Genomic DNA, 19,229 nt, shown 5'->3' on the forward strand with positions numbered 1-19,229 from the left:
CCTGACCCTCTCCCACCTTCACAGGCTCACCCTGTGCCACCTCCCCCCTCTCAGACTCACCCTGTCCCTACCCTCACGGGCTCACCCTGTCCCTGTCCCCCCCTCTCTCTCAGACTCACCATCCCTGCCTGTCTCCTGCCCCCCTCTCTCTCAGACTCACCCTGTCCCTGCCTGTCTCCTGCCCTCCTCTCTCTCAGACTCACCCTGTCCCTGCCTGTCTACTGCCCCTCTCTCTCTCTCACAGACTCACCATGTCCCTGCCTGTCTACTGCCTGTCTCTCTCTCACACACACACACACACACACACACACACACACACACACACACACACACACTCACCCTGTCCCTGCCTGTCTCCTGCCCCCCTCTCTCTCAGACTCACCCTGTCCCTGCCTGTCTCCTGCCCCCCTCTCTCACAGACTCACCCTGTCCCTGCCTGTCTACTGCCGCTCTCTCTCTCTCTCACAGACTTACCCTGTACCTGCCTCCATCTCTCTCTCACAGACTCACCCTGTCCCTGCCTGTTTACTGCTTCCTATGTTCTATACAAGCCCCATCAACTCTTACTTTGTGCAGTAACATTTTTTTAAAGTGGTACCATGTCAAAAGTCTTCTGCAAATCTTTAGCTTAGCACTTGCACTGTTTAACCTTCATCTACATTGCTTGTTACTTCTTCAAAGGACTTTTATAAATTAGTCGATCATGATTTTCCCTTCACAAAACCATCTCCGATTGCATTAAAATGTTCAATTCTCTGCTACACCCTCACTTAGAAATAAATTCTAGTATTTTCCCAATAACAGACGTGAGGCAAACAGGCTGATGGACTAAAGCCAGGAAACTTTCTCCTTTCTTGAATGGAGGAATTACCACTGACGGTTCAGAGAACCCACCTTTCCCTATTGGCTTACTGAATTCTTTCTTAAATGATTCCCAAAGTTTGACTGCTTGCCAGTGTCCAGTGCTAGGCGTTGACCACAGAAACCCGTGGTAATCAGCCCCAAAGTTATGAGTGACACTCCTCCTACTGTGTTCTTCCAGCTCCACACTGTGTTATCTCTGAATGCACCAGGCATTCCTAAAAATGAAGTGTCAACCTGGTGAAGCTATCAAACAGGAAGAGTCGAACACATCGCTGTGGGCCTGGAGTCACATGTAGGCAGGCCAGGTACAGATATAAGATTGCCTTCCCTAAAGGACATTGGTGAACCAGACATTGATAGGGTTGCATGATGGCCATGAGGCTCCTATTCCGGGTTTTTACATAAAAAAGAAAAAAGGAATAAAAACGGTAGTAGATTCGCCAACTTTAGGTACATTTAAGTCGTCATTGTACAAGCATATGGACGTACATGGAATAGTGTAGGTTAGATGGGCTTGAGATCGGTATGACAGGTTGGCACAACATCGAGGGCTGAAGGGCCTGTACTGTGCTGTAATGTTCTGTGCTAATGTACTATTTCATTTGAAATAATTCTTTGAGCTACTCATTTCCAGTGAACCTTACTATCTCCTCATAAAATCAGCTCCTTTCCAGGTTAAAAAGCCCCAAGCTCCTTTTTTAAAACTCCCATCATGACCCTGGGGTTCCACCTGGTGGCAAACCCTCTCTACACCGCCTCCAGAAATTCTGTCCACCATGCCTCCGTTGCCAGAACTGGACTATTCAAAGTGCGTCTGATCTGTACTGGACATAATGCTCAAGATGGATTTGATCAGAACTGCATGGAAATGAGATCCCAGTTCCCTTGGGACTGGGAATTTATTAACTACTACAAATTAGCTATATTGTACTTCAAGGGAATGCATCTTTCAGAATAATGAAGCTGAGTGTGTGGATTTGGACTTGTGCCTACTGCTGAATAGGAGCTGTTTCATAGAACATACAACAATGCAGTGCAGAACAGGCCCTTCGGCCCTCGATGTTGTGCCGACCTGTGAACTAATCTAAGCCCCTCCCCCTACACTATCCCATCATTATCCATATGCTTATCCAAGGACTGTTTAAATACCCCTAATGTGGCTGAGTTAACTACATTGGCAGACCCTTACCACTCTCCGAGTAAAGAACCCTCACACTATTATTAATTCAGTTCGTAGATAGTTTCTGAAACTACAGACAAAGCAGAGAACAGGACTGCTGGAAAATGATCATTTGTTCTTTAAGTGCTTCTGTAAGAATTGGGAATAATGATTCCCCAACAAATCATGATTAACAGTGAACTCTTGACACATCTTTTTGTGTCAATATGATAGTCTGTACTACTCACTTAGCATCCAAATACAGACCAGTGTACACAGCCCCTGATATGCCTTCGCAATCAAATCCTCTTCCCAAGAATGAAGGAATTAATATCAGCAGGAGAAAGATACTGGAGAAGTGGAAAGGATTAAACTAACAAATCCATAGGAATTAACAGTCTACATCTACAAATTCTAAAAGCACCGATCTTCCTCGATTTTATAATGGTCCCAAAGAAACAGATGTCAACAGATTCAGGAAAGGAGGGAAGAAAGAAAACAATGGACCATAAACAGTTAACCTGACATCAATCATTGGAAAAAATCTGGAAGCTGTGGTTAAGTGAAGCTTTTTTTTAAAACTCATTCACAGGACATGGACATCAGGCAGTATTTATTGCCCACTCCACACTGGGTCTGGAGTCACACGTAGACTGGACTAGGTAATTTCTTTCCCTAAAGAGCATTAGTGAACCAGATGCTTTTCCTCACAGACAAATCGACACTGGTTTCACGGTTATCATTAGACTCTTATTTCCAGATTTTTATTCAAATCAAATTCCACCATCTGCCATGGCAGGATTTGAACACGGATTCACAGAACATTACCTGGGTAAGGTTGCAGACATGCTCATCGAGCCAGTGTGTTTGGTTGTAGATGTTTCATCACCCTGCTAGGTAACACCATCAATGTGCCTCCAGTGAAGCAAACCGAGGCATATAAATAACAAGTGGGACAGAACACCGACGCTTCACCAGAGGCACACTGATGATGTTACTTGCAGGGTGACGAAATGCCTGGAATCAAACACACTGGCACAGTGAGCAAGTCTACAATCTCACCCAGGTAATGTTCTGCAGATCTGTGTTCAAATCCTGCCATGGCAGATGGGGAGTTTGTTTGCAGACGTTTCATCACCCTGCTAGCTAACATTGTCAGCGTGCCTCCGGTGAAGCGTCAGTGTTCTGTCCCACCTGTTATTTATATGCCTCGGTTTGCTTCACCAGAGGCGCACTGATGGTGTTACCTAGCAGGGTGATGAAACATTTGCAACCAAATACACCGGCTCGGAGAGCATGTCTACAACCTCATTCACAACTCAAGCTACAAATCTTCTCAAAACTTTAAACATTACCTGGGTCTCTGGATTAATAGTCTTGCAATAACACTAGGCTGTCACCCCCACTTAACAACACACCTAAAAATTACCGTTTTACAAAAGGAAAATAGCGTTTGACAGATGTATCAAGAGTTTTTGAGGATAAAGTGATAGGGTAGACAAAGAAGGGCCAGTTTTATGATCTGCATAGATTTCCAAAAAGGCATTTGAATAATGTACTACAATACAAATTAATACACAAGATGAGGCCTCAGGAAATGAGGGTAATAAAGCAGCATAGATCAGAGATTGGCTAACACAGGAACCAGAAAGTAGGGATAAAATGGGCATTTTAATATTGGCAGCTTGTAACCTGTGAATTGCTGCAAGGATCAATGCTATTTACATTAATAACTACAGATGAAACAAGAGAATAATGTATCTCTGTTTGTTGACAATACAATGCTGAGCTGGAAGGTAAGCTGTGAAGAGGACACAAAGAAGCTATAAGTAAGTGAGCAAAATGATGGCAGATGGGATATGGTGTTGGGAAGTGTAAAGTGATTCATTTTGGTCGCAAGAATAGAAGAGGAACGTTTTTGCTTCTAAATGTTAGTGTACGGAGAAAAATGTGTGTGATCTTATAAGAAATACAAAATTAGCATTTAGTTACGGCATGTAATTGAAATAATGAATGGCACATTGACTTTTATTGCAAGGGGAGTGGAATACAAGTATAAAGAGGTTTTGCTACAATTCTGAGAGAGATTCAGCAAGACCACATCTAGAGTAGTCTGCACTGTTTTGGTTTCCATATCCAAGGAAGGATATACTTGTATTGGAGACTGCACAGCTCACATTCATCAGACTGGCTCATTGGAATTTAACAGAGTAAATCTGAAGGGGCTTAACAGGGTAGACACAGAGGTTGCTTTCCCCTGGCTGGGGAATCTAGAGCATATGGTAACACTCTCAGGATAAAGGACCGATCAGCAGCGTTAGAGGAAAATATACCTCTTTGACAGGTTGTAAATATTTCAAATTCTGTACTCTGTAGTTTGGCGTTGTTCCATTATTAAACAGTTTAAATTAAGCCAGACATTTGGTCTTGCAAGGAATCAAGGGAAAGAGGGAGCAGGCAAGAAAGTGGAGTTGAAACCCAACATCAGCTATGATCATCTTGAATGACACAGCAGGTTGAAGGAGTTGAATGCTCTAGCTCTGTTCTGCTTTCCGATGTTCTTAATTTTCCATTTCTCACCTTGGTCCTGCACCTTTCAGTCTACACATTCCCCTTCTTTGACTCTTCCCCACCATCAACTATACCAAGCCCAAAAATAATGTTTTTAACAAGAAATGTTTTCTCACTGCCATTGTGGACACTGATGAGATAACCTGCAGGGAGTATGCACAATTGCTCTTCAGAGAGTAATACTTTCAAGGTTAGTAGCTCAGCTGGTATCAGGAGCCATCTGCAGACAAAATTTGTGTGGCTGGCTGAGAATGTGGGCTGATTCAGAGATAGTAGGAACTGCAGATGCTGCAGAATCTGAGATAACAAGGTGTAGAGCTGGATGAACACAGCTGACCATGCAGCACCAGAGGAGTAGGAAAGCTGACGTTTCAGGTCTGGATCCTTCTTCAGAAAAGAAAGATTTTTTTCTGAAGAAGGGTCCAGACCCGAAACGACAGCTTTCCTGCACCTCCAGTGCTGCTTGGCCGGCTGTGTTCATCCAACTCGACACCCTGTTATCTGAGAATGTGGGCTGTTGGCTGACTGCCCTGCTACCAAATCAGTCACTGTGCTCTGAAGATACTGACTGACTAATAGTAAAGTGCTCTCTTTCTGACAGAGATCAGACAATCTCAGAAACTTCTGTCACCCAGCAAAATATTCTAAACTTAAGAAAATGTTGTACTTTGAAACCAAACATCTGAGGTGCATAATCAGCTCCGAATCATGAAAAACTAAAACATGGATTTATTTGGAATCAGGCATTCAATTGTACAATTAAAATTTTTTTAATGCAGTAGTATCAGAGTTTAGGTATATTGACTTTACCTATAAAAAGATAAAGTCCTAATAGTTCTAGTGATCTGGAGGGCAGTTCTCTTGTTACACAGAGAGACAACTGATGGTAGTTTAACCTGAGGGTCAACATGCCTCAGGAGAGGAGAGGTTGAGAAGACAGAACGTTCATGCTAATCTCAGCTAGCGTGGGTATTGGACCTGCAGCTCTTCTTCCTCAGGCAGCTTAGGAAATTTGGCATGTCTAAAAAGCACCCTCACCAGCTTTTACAGATGCACTATAGAAAGCATTCTAACTGGATGTATCACAGCTTGGTACGGCAACTGCTCTGCCCAGGATCGCAAGAAACTACAGAAAGTTGTGTGCACAGCCCAAACCATCAGAGGCCAACTTCCCATCCGTGGTCTCCATTTACATTTCTTTGGCTGCTTTTCCACAGCAACAAGACCCCGGTTATAACCTCTTCATCAGGCAGAATAGACAAAATCTTAAAACACATGTACCAACAGGTTCAACCTCCCTGCTGTTATTAGACTGCTGAATCTAAAGTTGATCTTTGTTTTGTGCACCTCCTGTGCAGCTGTAACCTTGTATGCCTCGCTCTGTCTAAACACGGTTTGATCTGTGTGCCCTTGTATGTTATGATCTGCCTGTACTGCACACAAAACAAACTTTTTCACTGTACTCAGTTACATGTGACAACATTAAATCAAAACCATCACTCTGGCCACCCACCAAACTGAGCTAACCGACTTCCACTCTACTCAGACTGGAATAAAACAGAGAAACCTTCGGACAGAATTAATGGTAACACAACTTGTGATGTCCAACAACATAGACCAATCTTGCTTGATCACCTTGAAAATCCTCATCTAGCCAGACAGTCCCAGCACAATCCTTGTCCAGCCCAAAATTCCCCAATACAATCATCAACCATCTTGCTAGTCCTAACACAATCCTCAACCAGCCGGACATTCCAACAGAATCAATCATTCTCACTCATGTGAAAAGACAAGATCTATATCTGTAGGTCAGTTTAATTTCTGTGATGGGGAAACTTAAAAAAAGTGAATAGTTACTTGGACAAGAAGCATGTTAATTGAGCTTATTATTGCAAAAAACTCAAGTTAGTTAAGAGAAAAAGGTTGATGGGGGAAATGCCATTGGTATGATGTACATGGACTTTCAAATGATACTAGATGTAATGCCACACAACAGAATTGATACAATTTATAAAAGAAAAAGGGACAGCAACAATGTTGGTATAAATTTGGATAAGGGACAGGAATCAGAAAACAATAGTTAATGGTTGGCTTTCAGACTGGAGGAACATTTATAGGGGGCCACAGGGATAACTGTCAGGGAAACTTTTCACCCAGATATCTATTAATAACCTAGGCCTTTGTGTACAAAGCACAACGTTAAAATTTGTGGATGATACAAAAATTGGAAGAATCATGAACTGAGGGGAGGTTACTGCAGAACTTCAAAAGGATATACAACAAATTTGTCAAATTGGTGGATAAGTGGCAGGTGCATTTAAAATATTTCACTGGATGTGGGCATCCTACTGGCTAAGGTGACACTCACAGAACATCCTAACTGCCTTATGTATTTTCTTGGGCTTTACTAATAGAGCTATAGAATATTAAAGGAAGGAAAGTGCATTAACATAAAACACTGATTCAGCCTCAGCTGCTATGCTGTACCAGTCGAGCACCACACTTTAGAGGAGAGAAGGCTTCAGAAAAAGTTAAGAAAAGTTTCACGAGAATGGTGCCTGGGAAGAGGACTTTCAGGTACTTAAACAGTTTGGCAAAGGTAGGCCTGCTTTGCTTAGAGAAAAGACTGTTGTGCGATTTGATCAAAGTGTTCAAAATCATGTGCAGAGTAGATAGAGAGAAATTGTTCCTACTGATGGAAGAACAAGAATTAGAGGGGACAGGCTAAAGATCGTTTGCATTAGCAGAAATGGGAACATGAGAAGATAGCTTTTCATGCATGTGGTTAAGATTCAGAATAAGCTGAATGGGAGATGGAGTCAAGTTCAATTAAGGTATTCAACAAGGAATTGGATTATCTGAAAAGAATGTGCAGAACTACAGGTATAAGGTAGGGCAGGGGCAGTAATAAATTGCTCCTTCAGGGACCTGCACACACAACAGGCAAAATGATCTCCTTCCTGCTGTAACCATTCTGTAATTCTACACAGTTACACTGGGTGATCGTTATCCTGCTGAATAAACACTGACTCTGTATATTTATAAAACAATAGATTTTATTCCACTCCATTATGTCAATAAATGTTTTACATTATAGAACAGAACAGCAACAACTGATCAAAACATGAACTGTGTGTCCTGGATTGGAATCTCCGTTCAGACCTGTCACCTTGTTTCAATAATAGACCTGGGTTTAACATGGCTGAAATACATATTGAGGCGCACCGGCTGCAGTCAGCAATGTTCTATGTGCTCATTCACATGTGCTTACTATACACGAGTCAGTTCCAGCTCACTCACTGTTGGGGCTTTGACAGCCAATACTTCTATACCACTTGCAGCAAGGTAGCTTGGCGTTCACTTCATCGTAAGTAGTAGTCAATGACTGCAGAAAATGCAGCAAACCCACCACATCCAATGGCTCCTGCCTTTAGGCCAGCTGCAGAGTGGAAAGGGGAGCAAATTAGAAACATCAACTCAAAAGCTGCCATTTCAAACCTAGGCTCGAGGAAGATTCAGCCACTCACCTCGGAAACCAATTGCTCCTCCTGTTACGCAGCCACTCAACACACTGTTCTTCCAATCTGACTTCCCACGGTACTTTCAAAATATCAAAGAGAAAAGATTTTAAATCCCAGCCTTCACTGTTGCACTTCTGGAGAGAAGTGCAACTCCAGAAACACAAATGAGTTACAATATATTTAATTCAACTTGACAAAACTGGCGTTTAGCTTTCACAAATGAATCCAGAGTCAGTCATTACAGCAGATGAAGCTATTCAGTCCATCAAGTCTACGGTAGCTCTCCATAGAGAGAAAAACAAATCAGTCCAATTTTCCTGCTAGATTCCCAGACTCCTGCAATTCCGTTATTTGTGTCCATCCAATTTGCTTTTGAAATTATTGAACTGTTTCCACCACCCTGATTGGCAATGAGTTCTCTTAGTCATTACGAAACGTTTCTCATCACAAAACTCTGCATCTCTGGCCCAAAGCCTTGAATATTTGCCCCCATACCTTGTACGATCATCTCATAGAAGGAGATTTTCTTTATCTACCATATCTAAATCTGCCATAATCATGTACAGATCAATCAAATCTTCCCTCAAACATGTTTGTCTTAAGGTGACTAACCCAGGCTTCTCTAGCCCAACCTTCCAAAAACCCTGTGCCTGGAACTATTCTGGTAAATATCTTCAGCCTGCTCAAGAACCTTCAGATACTTTACTTGGAGCCTAACAATAGCTTTGTCCAAGACTCCTTATGCATTGCTAACCACTCTCTCAATCTTCTTACCACCTTTGACAACTGAGCACATATACTCAGATCCTTTAGTCCACAATCTTTGGAGTGATATTAAAATCTACACTGACTTTCCTTGTTCCTTCTGCTAAAACAGTTCACCTCCCACACCTCCACATAAAATTTTATCTGCCACTTGTCTGCCCAATCTGCAAGATTGCAGTCAACTGGTATAATACGCACCGATGGATACGCCTCCAAGATTGGAATCATGGCAGATTTTAAAATTATTCAGAGATAGCAAGAACTGCACATGCTGCAGTCAGAGCTAACAGAGTGTGAAGCTGGAGGAACACAGCAGGCCGGGGCAGCATTTGAGGAGCAGCAAACTTGATGCTTTGGGTTGGGATCCTTCTTCAGAAATGAGGAGGAGGAAGGGAGCTCAGAAATAAAGAGACGGGGGTAGGGCTGGGGAAGTGGGCGGGACAGTGATAGCTAATTACTGGTAAGCAGTGGTGGTGATTAGTCAGTGGGGTGGACAGTGGTGGTGATTAGTCAGTGGGGTGGACAGTGGTGGTGATTAGTCAGTGAGGTGGACAGTGGTGGTGATTAGTCAGTGGGGTGGACAGTGGTGGTGATTAGTCAGTGAGGTGGACAGTGGTGGTGATTAGTCAGTGGGGTGGACAGTGGTGGTGATTAGTCAGTGGGGTGGACAGTGGTGGTGATTAGTCAGTGGGGTCGATAGGTGGGACAGGAGATGGACAGTGGTGGTGATTAGTCAGTGAGGTGGACAGTGGTGGTGATTAGTCAGTGGGGTGGACAGTGGTGGTGATTAGTCAGTGAGGTGGACAGTGGTGGTGATTAGTCAGTGAGGTGGACAGTGGTGGTGATTAGTCAGTGAGGTGGACAGTGGTGGTGATTAGTCAGTGAGATGGACAGTGGTGGTGATTAGTCAGTGGGGTGGATAGGTGGCACAGGAGATGGACAGTGGTGGTGATTAGTCAGTGGGGTCGATAGGTGGGACAGGAGATGGACAGTGGTGGTGATTAGTCAGTGGGGTCGATAGGTGGGACAGGAGATGGACAGTGGTGGTGATTAGTCAGTGGGGTCGATAGGTGGCACAGGAGATGGACAGTGGTGGTGATTAGTCAGTGGGGTCGATAGGTGGCACAGGAGATGGACAGTGGTGGTGATTAGTCAGTGGGGTCGATAGGTGGGACAGGAGATGGACAGTGGTGGTGATTAGTCAGTGGGGTCGATAGGTGGCACAGGAGGTGGGCAGTGGTGGTGATTAGTCAGTGGGGTGGATAGGTGGGACAGGAGATGGACAGTGGTGGTGATTAGTCAGTGGGGTCGATAGGTGGGACAGGAGATGGACAGTGGTGGTGATTAGTCAGTGGGGTCGATAGGTGGGACAGGAGATGGACAGTGGTGGTGATTAGTCAGTGGGGTCGATAGGTGGGACAGGAGATGGACAGTGGTGGTGATTAGTCAGTGGGGTCGATAGGTGGCACAGGAGATGGACAGTGGTGGTGATTAGTCAGTGGGGTCGATAGGTGGGACAGGAGATGGACAGTGGTGGTGATTAGTCAGTGGGGTGGATAGGTGGGACAGGAGATGGACAGTGGTGGTGATTAGTCAGTGGGGTCGATAGGTGGGACAGGAGATGGACAGTGGTGGTGATTAGTCAGTGGGGTCGATAGGTGGGACAGGAGATGGACAGTGGTGGTGATTAGTCAGTGGGGTCGATAGGTGGGACAGGAGATGGACAGTGGTGGTGATTAGTCAGTGGGGTCGATAGGTGGCACAGGAGGTGGACAGTGGTGGTGATTAGTCAGTGGGGTCGATAGGTGGGACAGGAGATGGACAGTGGTGGTGATTAGTCAGTGGGGTGGATAGGTGGGACAGGAGATGGACAGTGGTGGTGATTAGTCAGTGGGGTCGATAGGTGGCACAGGAGATGGACAGTGGTGGTGATTAGTCAGTGGGGTCGATAGGTGGGACAGGAGATGGACAGTGGTGGTGATTAGTCAGTGGGGTCGATAGGTGGCACAGGAGATGGACAGTGGTGGTGATTAGTCAGTGGGGTCGATAGGTGGGACAGGAGATGGACAGTGGTGGTGATTAGTCAGTGGGGTGGATAGATGGGACAGGAGATGGACAGTGGTGGTGATTAGTCAGTGGGGTCGATAGGTGGGACAGGAGATGGACAGTGGTGGTGATTAGTCAGTGGGGTCGATAGGTGGGACAGGAGGTGGACAGTGGTGGTGATTAGTCAGTGGGGTCGATAGGTGGGACAGGAGATGGACAGTGGTGGTGATTAGTCAGTGGGGTCGATAGGTGGCACAGGAGATGGACAGTGGTGGTGATTAGTCAGTGGGGTCGATAGGTGGCACAGGAGATGGACAGTGGTGGTGATTAGTCAGTGGGGTGGATAGGTGGGACAGGAGATGGACAGTGGTGGTGATTAGTCAGTGGGGTCGATAGGTGGGACAGGAGATGGACAGTGGTGGTGATTAGTCAGTGGGGTCGATAGGTGGCACAGGAGATGGACAGTGGTGGTGATTAGTCAGTGGGGTCGATAGGTGGGACAGGAGATGGACAGTGGTGGTGATTAGTCAGTGGGGTCGATAGGTGGGACAGGAGATGGACAGTGGTGGTGATTAGTCAGTGGGGTGGATAGATGGGACAGGAGATGGACAGTGGTGGTGATTAGTCAGTGGGGTGGATAGGTGGCACAGGAGATGGACAGTGGTGGTGATTAGTCAGTGGGGTCGATAGGTGGCACAGGAGATGGACAGTGGTGGTGATTAGTCAGTGGGGTCGATAGGTGGCACAGGAGATGGACAGTGGTGGTGATTAGTCAGTGGGGTCGATAGGTGGGACAGGAGATGGACAGTGGTGGTGATTAGTCAGTGGGGTCGATAGGTGGGACAGGAGATGGACAGTGGTGGTGATTAGTCAGTGGGGTCGATAGGTGGGACAGGAGATGGACAGTGGTGGTGATTAGTCAGTGGGGTGGATAGGTGGGACAGGAGATGGACAGTGGTGGTGATTAGTCAGTGGGGTGGATAGGTGGCACAGGAGATGGACAGTGGTGGTGATTAGTCAGTGGGGTCGATAGGTGGGACAGGAGATGGACAGTGGTGGTGATTAGTCAGTGGGGTCGATAGGTGGGACAGGAGATGGACAGTGGTGGTGATTAGTCAGTGGGGTCGATAGGTGGGACAGGAGATGGACAGTGGTGGTGATTAGTCAGTGGGGTCGATAGGTGGGACAGGAGATGGACAGTGGTGGTGATTAGTCAGTGGGGTGGATAGGTGGGACAGGAGATGGACAGTGGTGGTGATTAGTCAGTGGGGTGGATAGGTGGGACAGGAGATGGACAGTGGTGGTGATTAGTCAGTGGGGTCGATAGATGGGACAGGAGATGGACAGTGGTGGTGATTAGTCAGTGGGGTCGATAGGTGGGACAGGAGATGGACAGTGGTGGTGATTAGTCAGTGGGGTCGATAGGTGGGACAGGAGATGGACAGTGGTGGTGATTAGTCAGTGGGGTGGATAGGTGGGACAGGAGATGGACAGTGGTGGTGATTAGTCAGTGGGGTGGATAGGTGGGACAGGAGATGGACAGTGGTGGTGATTAGTCAGTGGGGTCGATAGGTGGGACAGGAGATGGACAGGTTGTGTCAGGTCAAGGAGGCAGAGGGTTGGACAGATTTTAAAACAGTTGAATTCCACATTTAGGCCTCTGGGCTGCAGGGTCCCAAGGCAGAATATGAGGTGTTGCTCCATGTTTAGGCCATCTATTTCAAGCCCACTAACTCCCACAGCTACTTTGACTACAACTCCTCTCACCCACCCTCCTGCAAGAATGTGAGCCCTCAGCCAATTCCTCCGCCTCTGCCGCATCTGCTCCCAAGATGGAGCATTCCACTCTCAGACATCCCAGATGTCCTCCTATTTCAAGGATCGTAACATTCACCCCCTCTGGTGATCAAAGTACCCTCAACTACATCGCTTGCATTTCCTGCACTTCTGCCCTCAAACCCCTCTTCCCCACAACAAAAATAAAGACAGAATCCCCCTTTTCCTCACATGTCACCCCACCAACCTCCATATCCAGTGTAGCATTCTCTGCCACCTACACTGATCCCACGGCCAAAGATATATTTCCCTCTCCACCTCTATCTGCCTTTCGTAGGTACCGCTCACTCCACAACTCCCTCGTCTGCTCAATACTAGCACCTTCTCCAGGGCTGTTAGGGATGCGCAAGAAATGCTGGCTCAGCCAGGGATGTTGACATTCCATTTACAAATAGTTTTGTTTTCAAAAATTTATCTACCATCCTCCAGTCTGAAAAATATTTATGATTTATTGCTTGGTCCTTAAACTAACCTTTAATCCAGGACAGGAATGAGCTCCTACATCACAAACATCAATCATATTAACCATTTTTTAAAAAAAATTGGTACCTTGTCAAATGGTTTCTTAAAATCTGTACAAACACCATCCACCACATCCCCTTCATCGACCTTCTGTTAATTCATTAAACATTTGATTAAATGAAGCACAATCTGACTACTCCAAAACCATGCTGGCCTCAAAACACACAAACTTTCCCAAATAAAGTATGGAGCTGGATGAACACAACAGGCCAAGCAGCATCTTAGGAGAACAAAAGCTGATGTTGAGCCTAGACCCTTCATCAGAAAAGGGGATGGGGAGAGGATTCTGAAATATATAAGGAGAGGGGGGAGGCGGACCGAAGATGGATGGAGGAGAAGATAGGTGGAGAGGAGAGTATAGGTGGAGAGGTAGGGAGGGGATAGGTCAGTCTGGGGAGGACGGACAGAGGTCAAGGAGGCGGGGATGAGGTTAGTAGGTAGGAAATGGAGGTGCGGCTTGAAGTGGGAGGAGGGGATAGGTGAGAGGAAGAACAGGTTAGGTAGGGGGGGAACGAGCTGGGCTGATTTTGGGATGCAGTGGGGGTAGAGGAGATTTTGAAGTTGGTGAAGCTCACCCCCACTGCATCCCAAAATCAGCCCAGCTCGTTCCCCCCCTACCTAACCTGTTCTTCCTCTCACCTATCCCCTCCTCCCACTTCAAGCCACACCTCCATTTCCTACCTATTAACCTCATCCCATCCCCTTGACCTGGCCGTCCTCCCCAGACTGACCTAACCTCTCCCTACCTCCCCACCCATACTCTCCTCTCTGCCCATCTTCGGTCCACCTCCCCTTCTCTCCCTATTTATTTCAGAATCCTCTCCCCATCCCCCTTTTCTGATGAAGGGTCTGGGCTCGAAACATCAGCTTTTGTGCTCCTAAGATGCTGCTTGGCCTGTTGTGTTCATCCAGCTCCACACTTCGTTATCTCTGGTTCTCCAGCATCTGCAGTTCCCATTATCTCAAACTTCCCCAAATGTATTGTTCTCATATTCCTTCATCAACGTCTCCAACCTAACGGTGAACGTGGACAGATTTCTGTCTCTAGCATTAATGCCAGACGTGAATTGCACAGCCTCACAACTCACTAGCTAAAGAAGTTTTCTCTGCCTTCCTTTCTAAATTTCTTATAAGTTAATTTTGTATCTTTACTACCTTGATCTATACTTTGAATTTACAGAAATCACATGCTGTATTTACCAAGATCCATGCTCATCATTTTAAACATTCCACTTTTATTCCATGAAACAATGAGGATTTTTTTTTAAAATTCACTCATGGGATGCAGGTGGCACTGGCTGGGCCCCGCATTTATTGCTTGTCCCTAAGTTGCCCTTGAGAAGGTGATGGTGATCTGCCTCCTTGAACTGCTGCAGTCCATATGCTACTGGTTGACCTACACTGCTGTTGGGGATGGAATTCCAGGAGTTTGACCCAGTGACAGTGAAGGAACAGCGATTTTTTTCAAAGTCAGGATGATGAGTGGCTTGGAAGGGAACTTGCAGGTGATGGTGTTTCCATGTATTTTATTAAAAGCTGTCCTTCAATTCTATCTTTTCAATATCATCTACATCGTCAATAGCTAATGCTTTATTAATCTCTGAAGCTTGGGATGTTTGAGGAGCAGTGGTCCAAATCAAAGTGGTTTTTGCAACACCACTGCTAATGAACAGAGTAGATGGAAGGCAAACCCACCGATTCAATGATGCATTCTGTACAAGAAAACATGGCTCCAACGATAGCAAAATTCTTTGCGTATGACATTCCACGCTGCCCCATGTCTTTCAAAACCTCCTTGGCAGTTGGTGTCCGCAATGGATCCTTCGGATCAAAGCCAACATTGGTATCAATACCAGCCGTGAAGATTCCAAATGCCCCACCAAGCACAAAGCCTAAGCAGGAAAAGATAAGAGTGAGCACAGTGAGGAAATATCAGTCAACCTTCAAGAGATCGATAAGAACCTAGCTCAAGAGTCCTGACACCAATGCCGGCTCTGTTCTGATCAGAATCCCGAGACCAGTACAGGAAACAATTCTTTAGATCCATCATACAAATTCAGACCACAAGTAGGCCATTCTGGCCATTGAGCCTGCTCCACCATTACAATAAATCACACCTGATCTGATTATAACCTCAAATCCACATGCCCACTTAGCCATTCAACTCCTTTCTTAACAAGAATCTATCCACTTCTGCCTTAAAAATATTCCAAGACCCCTGCTTCCATCACCTTTTCCGGAAGAGTTCTAAAGAATTCAACTCCTGAGCAAAAAAAAAGTCACCTCATCTCCCTACTTTGTATTCAATTCCCCTTCTGATATATCAATCATTCTAATGGCTTTGTGAATTACTTTCTGCACCCACATATGAGTTCTGTGATATCTCACCATTTAGATAACTGAAATTTTCTAATCAACCTGTTCCAAGATGTTATGGCACCCTTCTGAAGCAAGTGGGACTTGAACCCAGGCCTCCAGATTCAAAGGAAAAGACACCACCAATAATATGCAATTTTTATTTTTCCAGTCAAAATGGAAAATTTCACATTCATACTTCATTTGCTACATCTTTGCTCACTCACTTATCAATGTTTTTGTAAATGTCTTCACAGATTATTTTCCTCCTTATTTTTGTGCCATCGCATTTGGTAATCATATCTTTTGTCCCTTCATCTAATCAGTGATAGACATTATTAATGATTGCAGGCACAGCACTGATCGCTGTGGCACACCACTCATTACACCTCGCCAATCTGAAAACAACCTATTTACATCATCTCTCTGTTAGCCAGCCAATCTTCTACCCATGCTAATATGTTAATTCCTTTTACCACAAGCTTTTATTTCCCACAATATGGCACTTTATCAAATGTGTTCTGTAAATTAAAGCTCAGTACATTCAGTGACATTTCTTTTATCAACAGCACATTACTTCTTCAAATAACTAATAGATTGCTGAGAGACAGATTTTTAAACATTAAGAGAATCATGGCTTATGGGGAAAAGACAGGAGTGGAAGATTATCAGTTCATCCACGATCTCATTGAATGATGCAATAAACTCAATGTAGTGAACAGCCTATTTCTGCCTCTGTGTCTTACGGTCTTAAGATTGGTTAAGTATGATCTTCCTTGCAAAAAGCCCTGCTGATTGTGTCTGACTACCTTGAATTTATCTAAGGGCTTTACTATAACTTACTAACTGATAACATTGAACATCTTCCCTCTCTTTTTCATTAAGAGAATAATAGTAGCTATTTCAATCTCATGGGACCTTCCCACGTCAGGAGTATTGGAAAATTAGAACCAATGCATCAATCACCTTTCTAGCTATTTCTAAAACTGAGAACAGAGTCCAGCAGCACCCAGGCACTTGTCAGCCCACGGTTCCAACAATTTACTCAATAACAATCTCTGGTCATTGTCATTTCCCAGAGTTCTTCCTTCCCTCCATTTCCTGATACATCGCTGCTTCTGGGACGTTACCTGTCACCTCTATAATGAAGAATGAAGAATTAAATAAATACTTATTTAAACCATCCGCCATTTCCTTATCTTTCATTATTAATTATCCGATCTCACTTCCCGAAGGACCAAAATACTCTGCCAGCTCTCCTCATTTTAAGTAGTTATAGAAACCTTTACTTTTGTTTTTACATTTCCAGCCAGTTTTCTTGTGTGGCAGTCTAGGACGGATTTTGATTCTTGACACAGTCCTTTGCACTTCTCTCAGACTAGCCAATGCTTTCCCTGTCACCTCCCATTAAAAGTAAACACTTGCACTATGTCTCACTCCCAAGTTAATCTCTCAGGATTAACTCTGGTCGGAATAACGAAATGTACAGCACATGATTAAATGACCTGTCATTTTCTTACTAATACCTACGAGCACTCCAGCAAGAGATGGAACTATAGATGACATCCCACCAATTCTCCTTGTCAAGGTCAAGACAACCAAGTACAAAGATCCATATAAATGCACAAATGAGAATAGACCACTTGACCCTATCAGCCTGCTCCACCAAGCTGATCTGATTTTAACCTCAACTTTACATTCCTGTATGACCCTGATATATTCATAACTACTAAGATCATCTACCTCTCCCAAAAAATATTTAAAGATTCTGCTTCCATTATCTTGAGGAAAGGAAGTCCAAAGATGCTCAGCCCTCACAAAAGACTTTAAGAGCATAGAACAATACAGCGCAGAACAGGCCCTTCAGCCCTCGATGTTGTGTCGACCTGTGAACTAATCTAAGCCCCTCCCACTACACTATCACATCATTATCCATCTTATCTGTAGGCAAATCATTAATCTTGAACCATGACCTCCAGATCTAGATTCTGCCACAGTGAAAACATCCTTTCCATATCATCAGGGTCTTATGTTTCAATTAGTCACCTGTGACTCTTCTAAACTCCAGAAGATGCAGGATTTGCCTGTCCAGCTTTTCCTCACCAGGCGATCTACACATCGCAGATATTGGTCAAGTGAACCTTCTCTGAACTGCTTCCAAAACATTAACATTCCGTAAGTACAGTGACCAAAACTGTACACAGTTTTTCAGATGTGGTATCACCAGTGCCCTGTGTAATGGAAGCATAACCTTCATACACTTACATTCAATTCCCCCTCACAATCAAACATGACCACAGTTTTCCCAATTACTCACTAATTCCTGTGATTTCTGCATCAGGACATCCAGATTCACCCGGCCCACGCTGTTTCTTTGGAAACTATCCATCTATCTGTGGCTCCTGAGATGCTGCTTGGCCTGCTGTGTTCATCCAGCCTCACATTTTATTATCTTGGAATCTCCAGCATCTGCAGTTCCCATTATATCTGTGGCTTGTTCCTGATGAATTTTCTGGCTAATTACTACAATTTGTACCGACCTAGACACTCTTCTAGCTCTACTGCTTTCTTTACAGGCTACACTCTCATTCATTTGTAATAATGGGAGAAATTAACACGCAAAACATACAATACTCGCAGCCAACGATACCCAACACTGGATTTATCTAACACCCTATCTGGTAGCTGGATGAGGATCTTTACCTCCTTTCTCTGACCCACAATATCTTCTGCACCCCTATAACTCCTCCAATTTTGAAACATCTGTTCACACAATGCACCCTTCCAGAGCCACCACCTCCTGGAGTTCCTCCACTAGCCCCTCAACTTCCATCTTTCAATTCTGACCAGTCTCCAACCTATTCCTCCCCTGCAATTCCCAGTGCCTGTTCCTCAACCTTCTTGTCTTCAACCCCACAAACTCCTCGCCCCCTGACCCCCCGGACCCCCGTCCCGACGCCCCTCACCTCCAACACAGGCCAACGCCGCCTTAAAGCTGCAGCTCTCCATCGCTCGTTCCACCATTTTCTGTTCATCCGATTTAACTGGCGCGGGAATCCCGCCAAGCGCAGCTGGGTTCAAGGCCCGAGGCTGCCGTTGCTCCCCTACCAGGTGCTGCAGGAGCTGTGAGTAAATAAGCCCGGAACCGGGCTCGGGCCGAGAAGAGGCTGATGAGCGAGCCTCCGCAGGCGCCATCGTGCAGCAGGCCGCTGTCATGCGTCATCACGTCAGCGTGAGTCACGATGAATCCCGCCCCACTGGCTGAAGTCCCCGCCTCCGGGACGGGGTGCCCCGTCTCCGGGCTGACGTCCCCGCCTCCTGGACGGGGAGCCCCGCCTCCGGGCTGACGTCCCCGCCTCCGGGCTGAAGTCCCCGCCTCCTGGACGGGGAGCACCGCCTCCGGGCTGAAGTCCCCGCCTGCTGGACGGGGTGCCCCGCCTCCGGGCTGACGTCCCCGCCTCCAGGATGGGGAGCCCCGCCCGTTAGCGGAAGGAATGTATCAGAGATAATGGGAACTGCAGATGCTGGAGAATTCCAAGATAATAAAACGTGAGGCTGGATGAACACAGCAGGCCAAGCAGCATCTCAGG

General features: G+C 45.5%; 1 protein-coding gene across 1 annotated transcript; it reads right to left on the bottom strand.

The window, feature by feature from the left end:
- Nucleotides 1–7,632: 7,632 nt before the first annotated feature.
- On the bottom strand, nt 7,633–18,889 carry timm22 (translocase of inner mitochondrial membrane 22 homolog (yeast)). The gene is made up of 4 exons (XM_048557287.2): nt 18,606–18,889; nt 14,980–15,176; nt 8,122–8,194; nt 7,633–8,033 (listed from the first exon to the last, which is right to left on the bottom strand). The coding sequence occupies exons 1-4, from the start codon at nt 18,853–18,855 to the stop codon at nt 7,957–7,959; spliced, it is 597 nt and encodes a 198-aa protein (XP_048413244.1). The 5' UTR covers nt 18,856–18,889; the 3' UTR covers nt 7,633–7,956.
- Nucleotides 18,890–19,229: the final 340 nt, after the last annotated feature.

The sequence above is a fragment of the Stegostoma tigrinum genome, chromosome 27 (assembly GCF_030684315.1).
Source record: "Stegostoma tigrinum isolate sSteTig4 chromosome 27, sSteTig4.hap1, whole genome shotgun sequence".
In the NCBI taxonomy this organism is placed as follows: domain Eukaryota; kingdom Metazoa; phylum Chordata; class Chondrichthyes; order Orectolobiformes; family Stegostomatidae; genus Stegostoma; species Stegostoma tigrinum.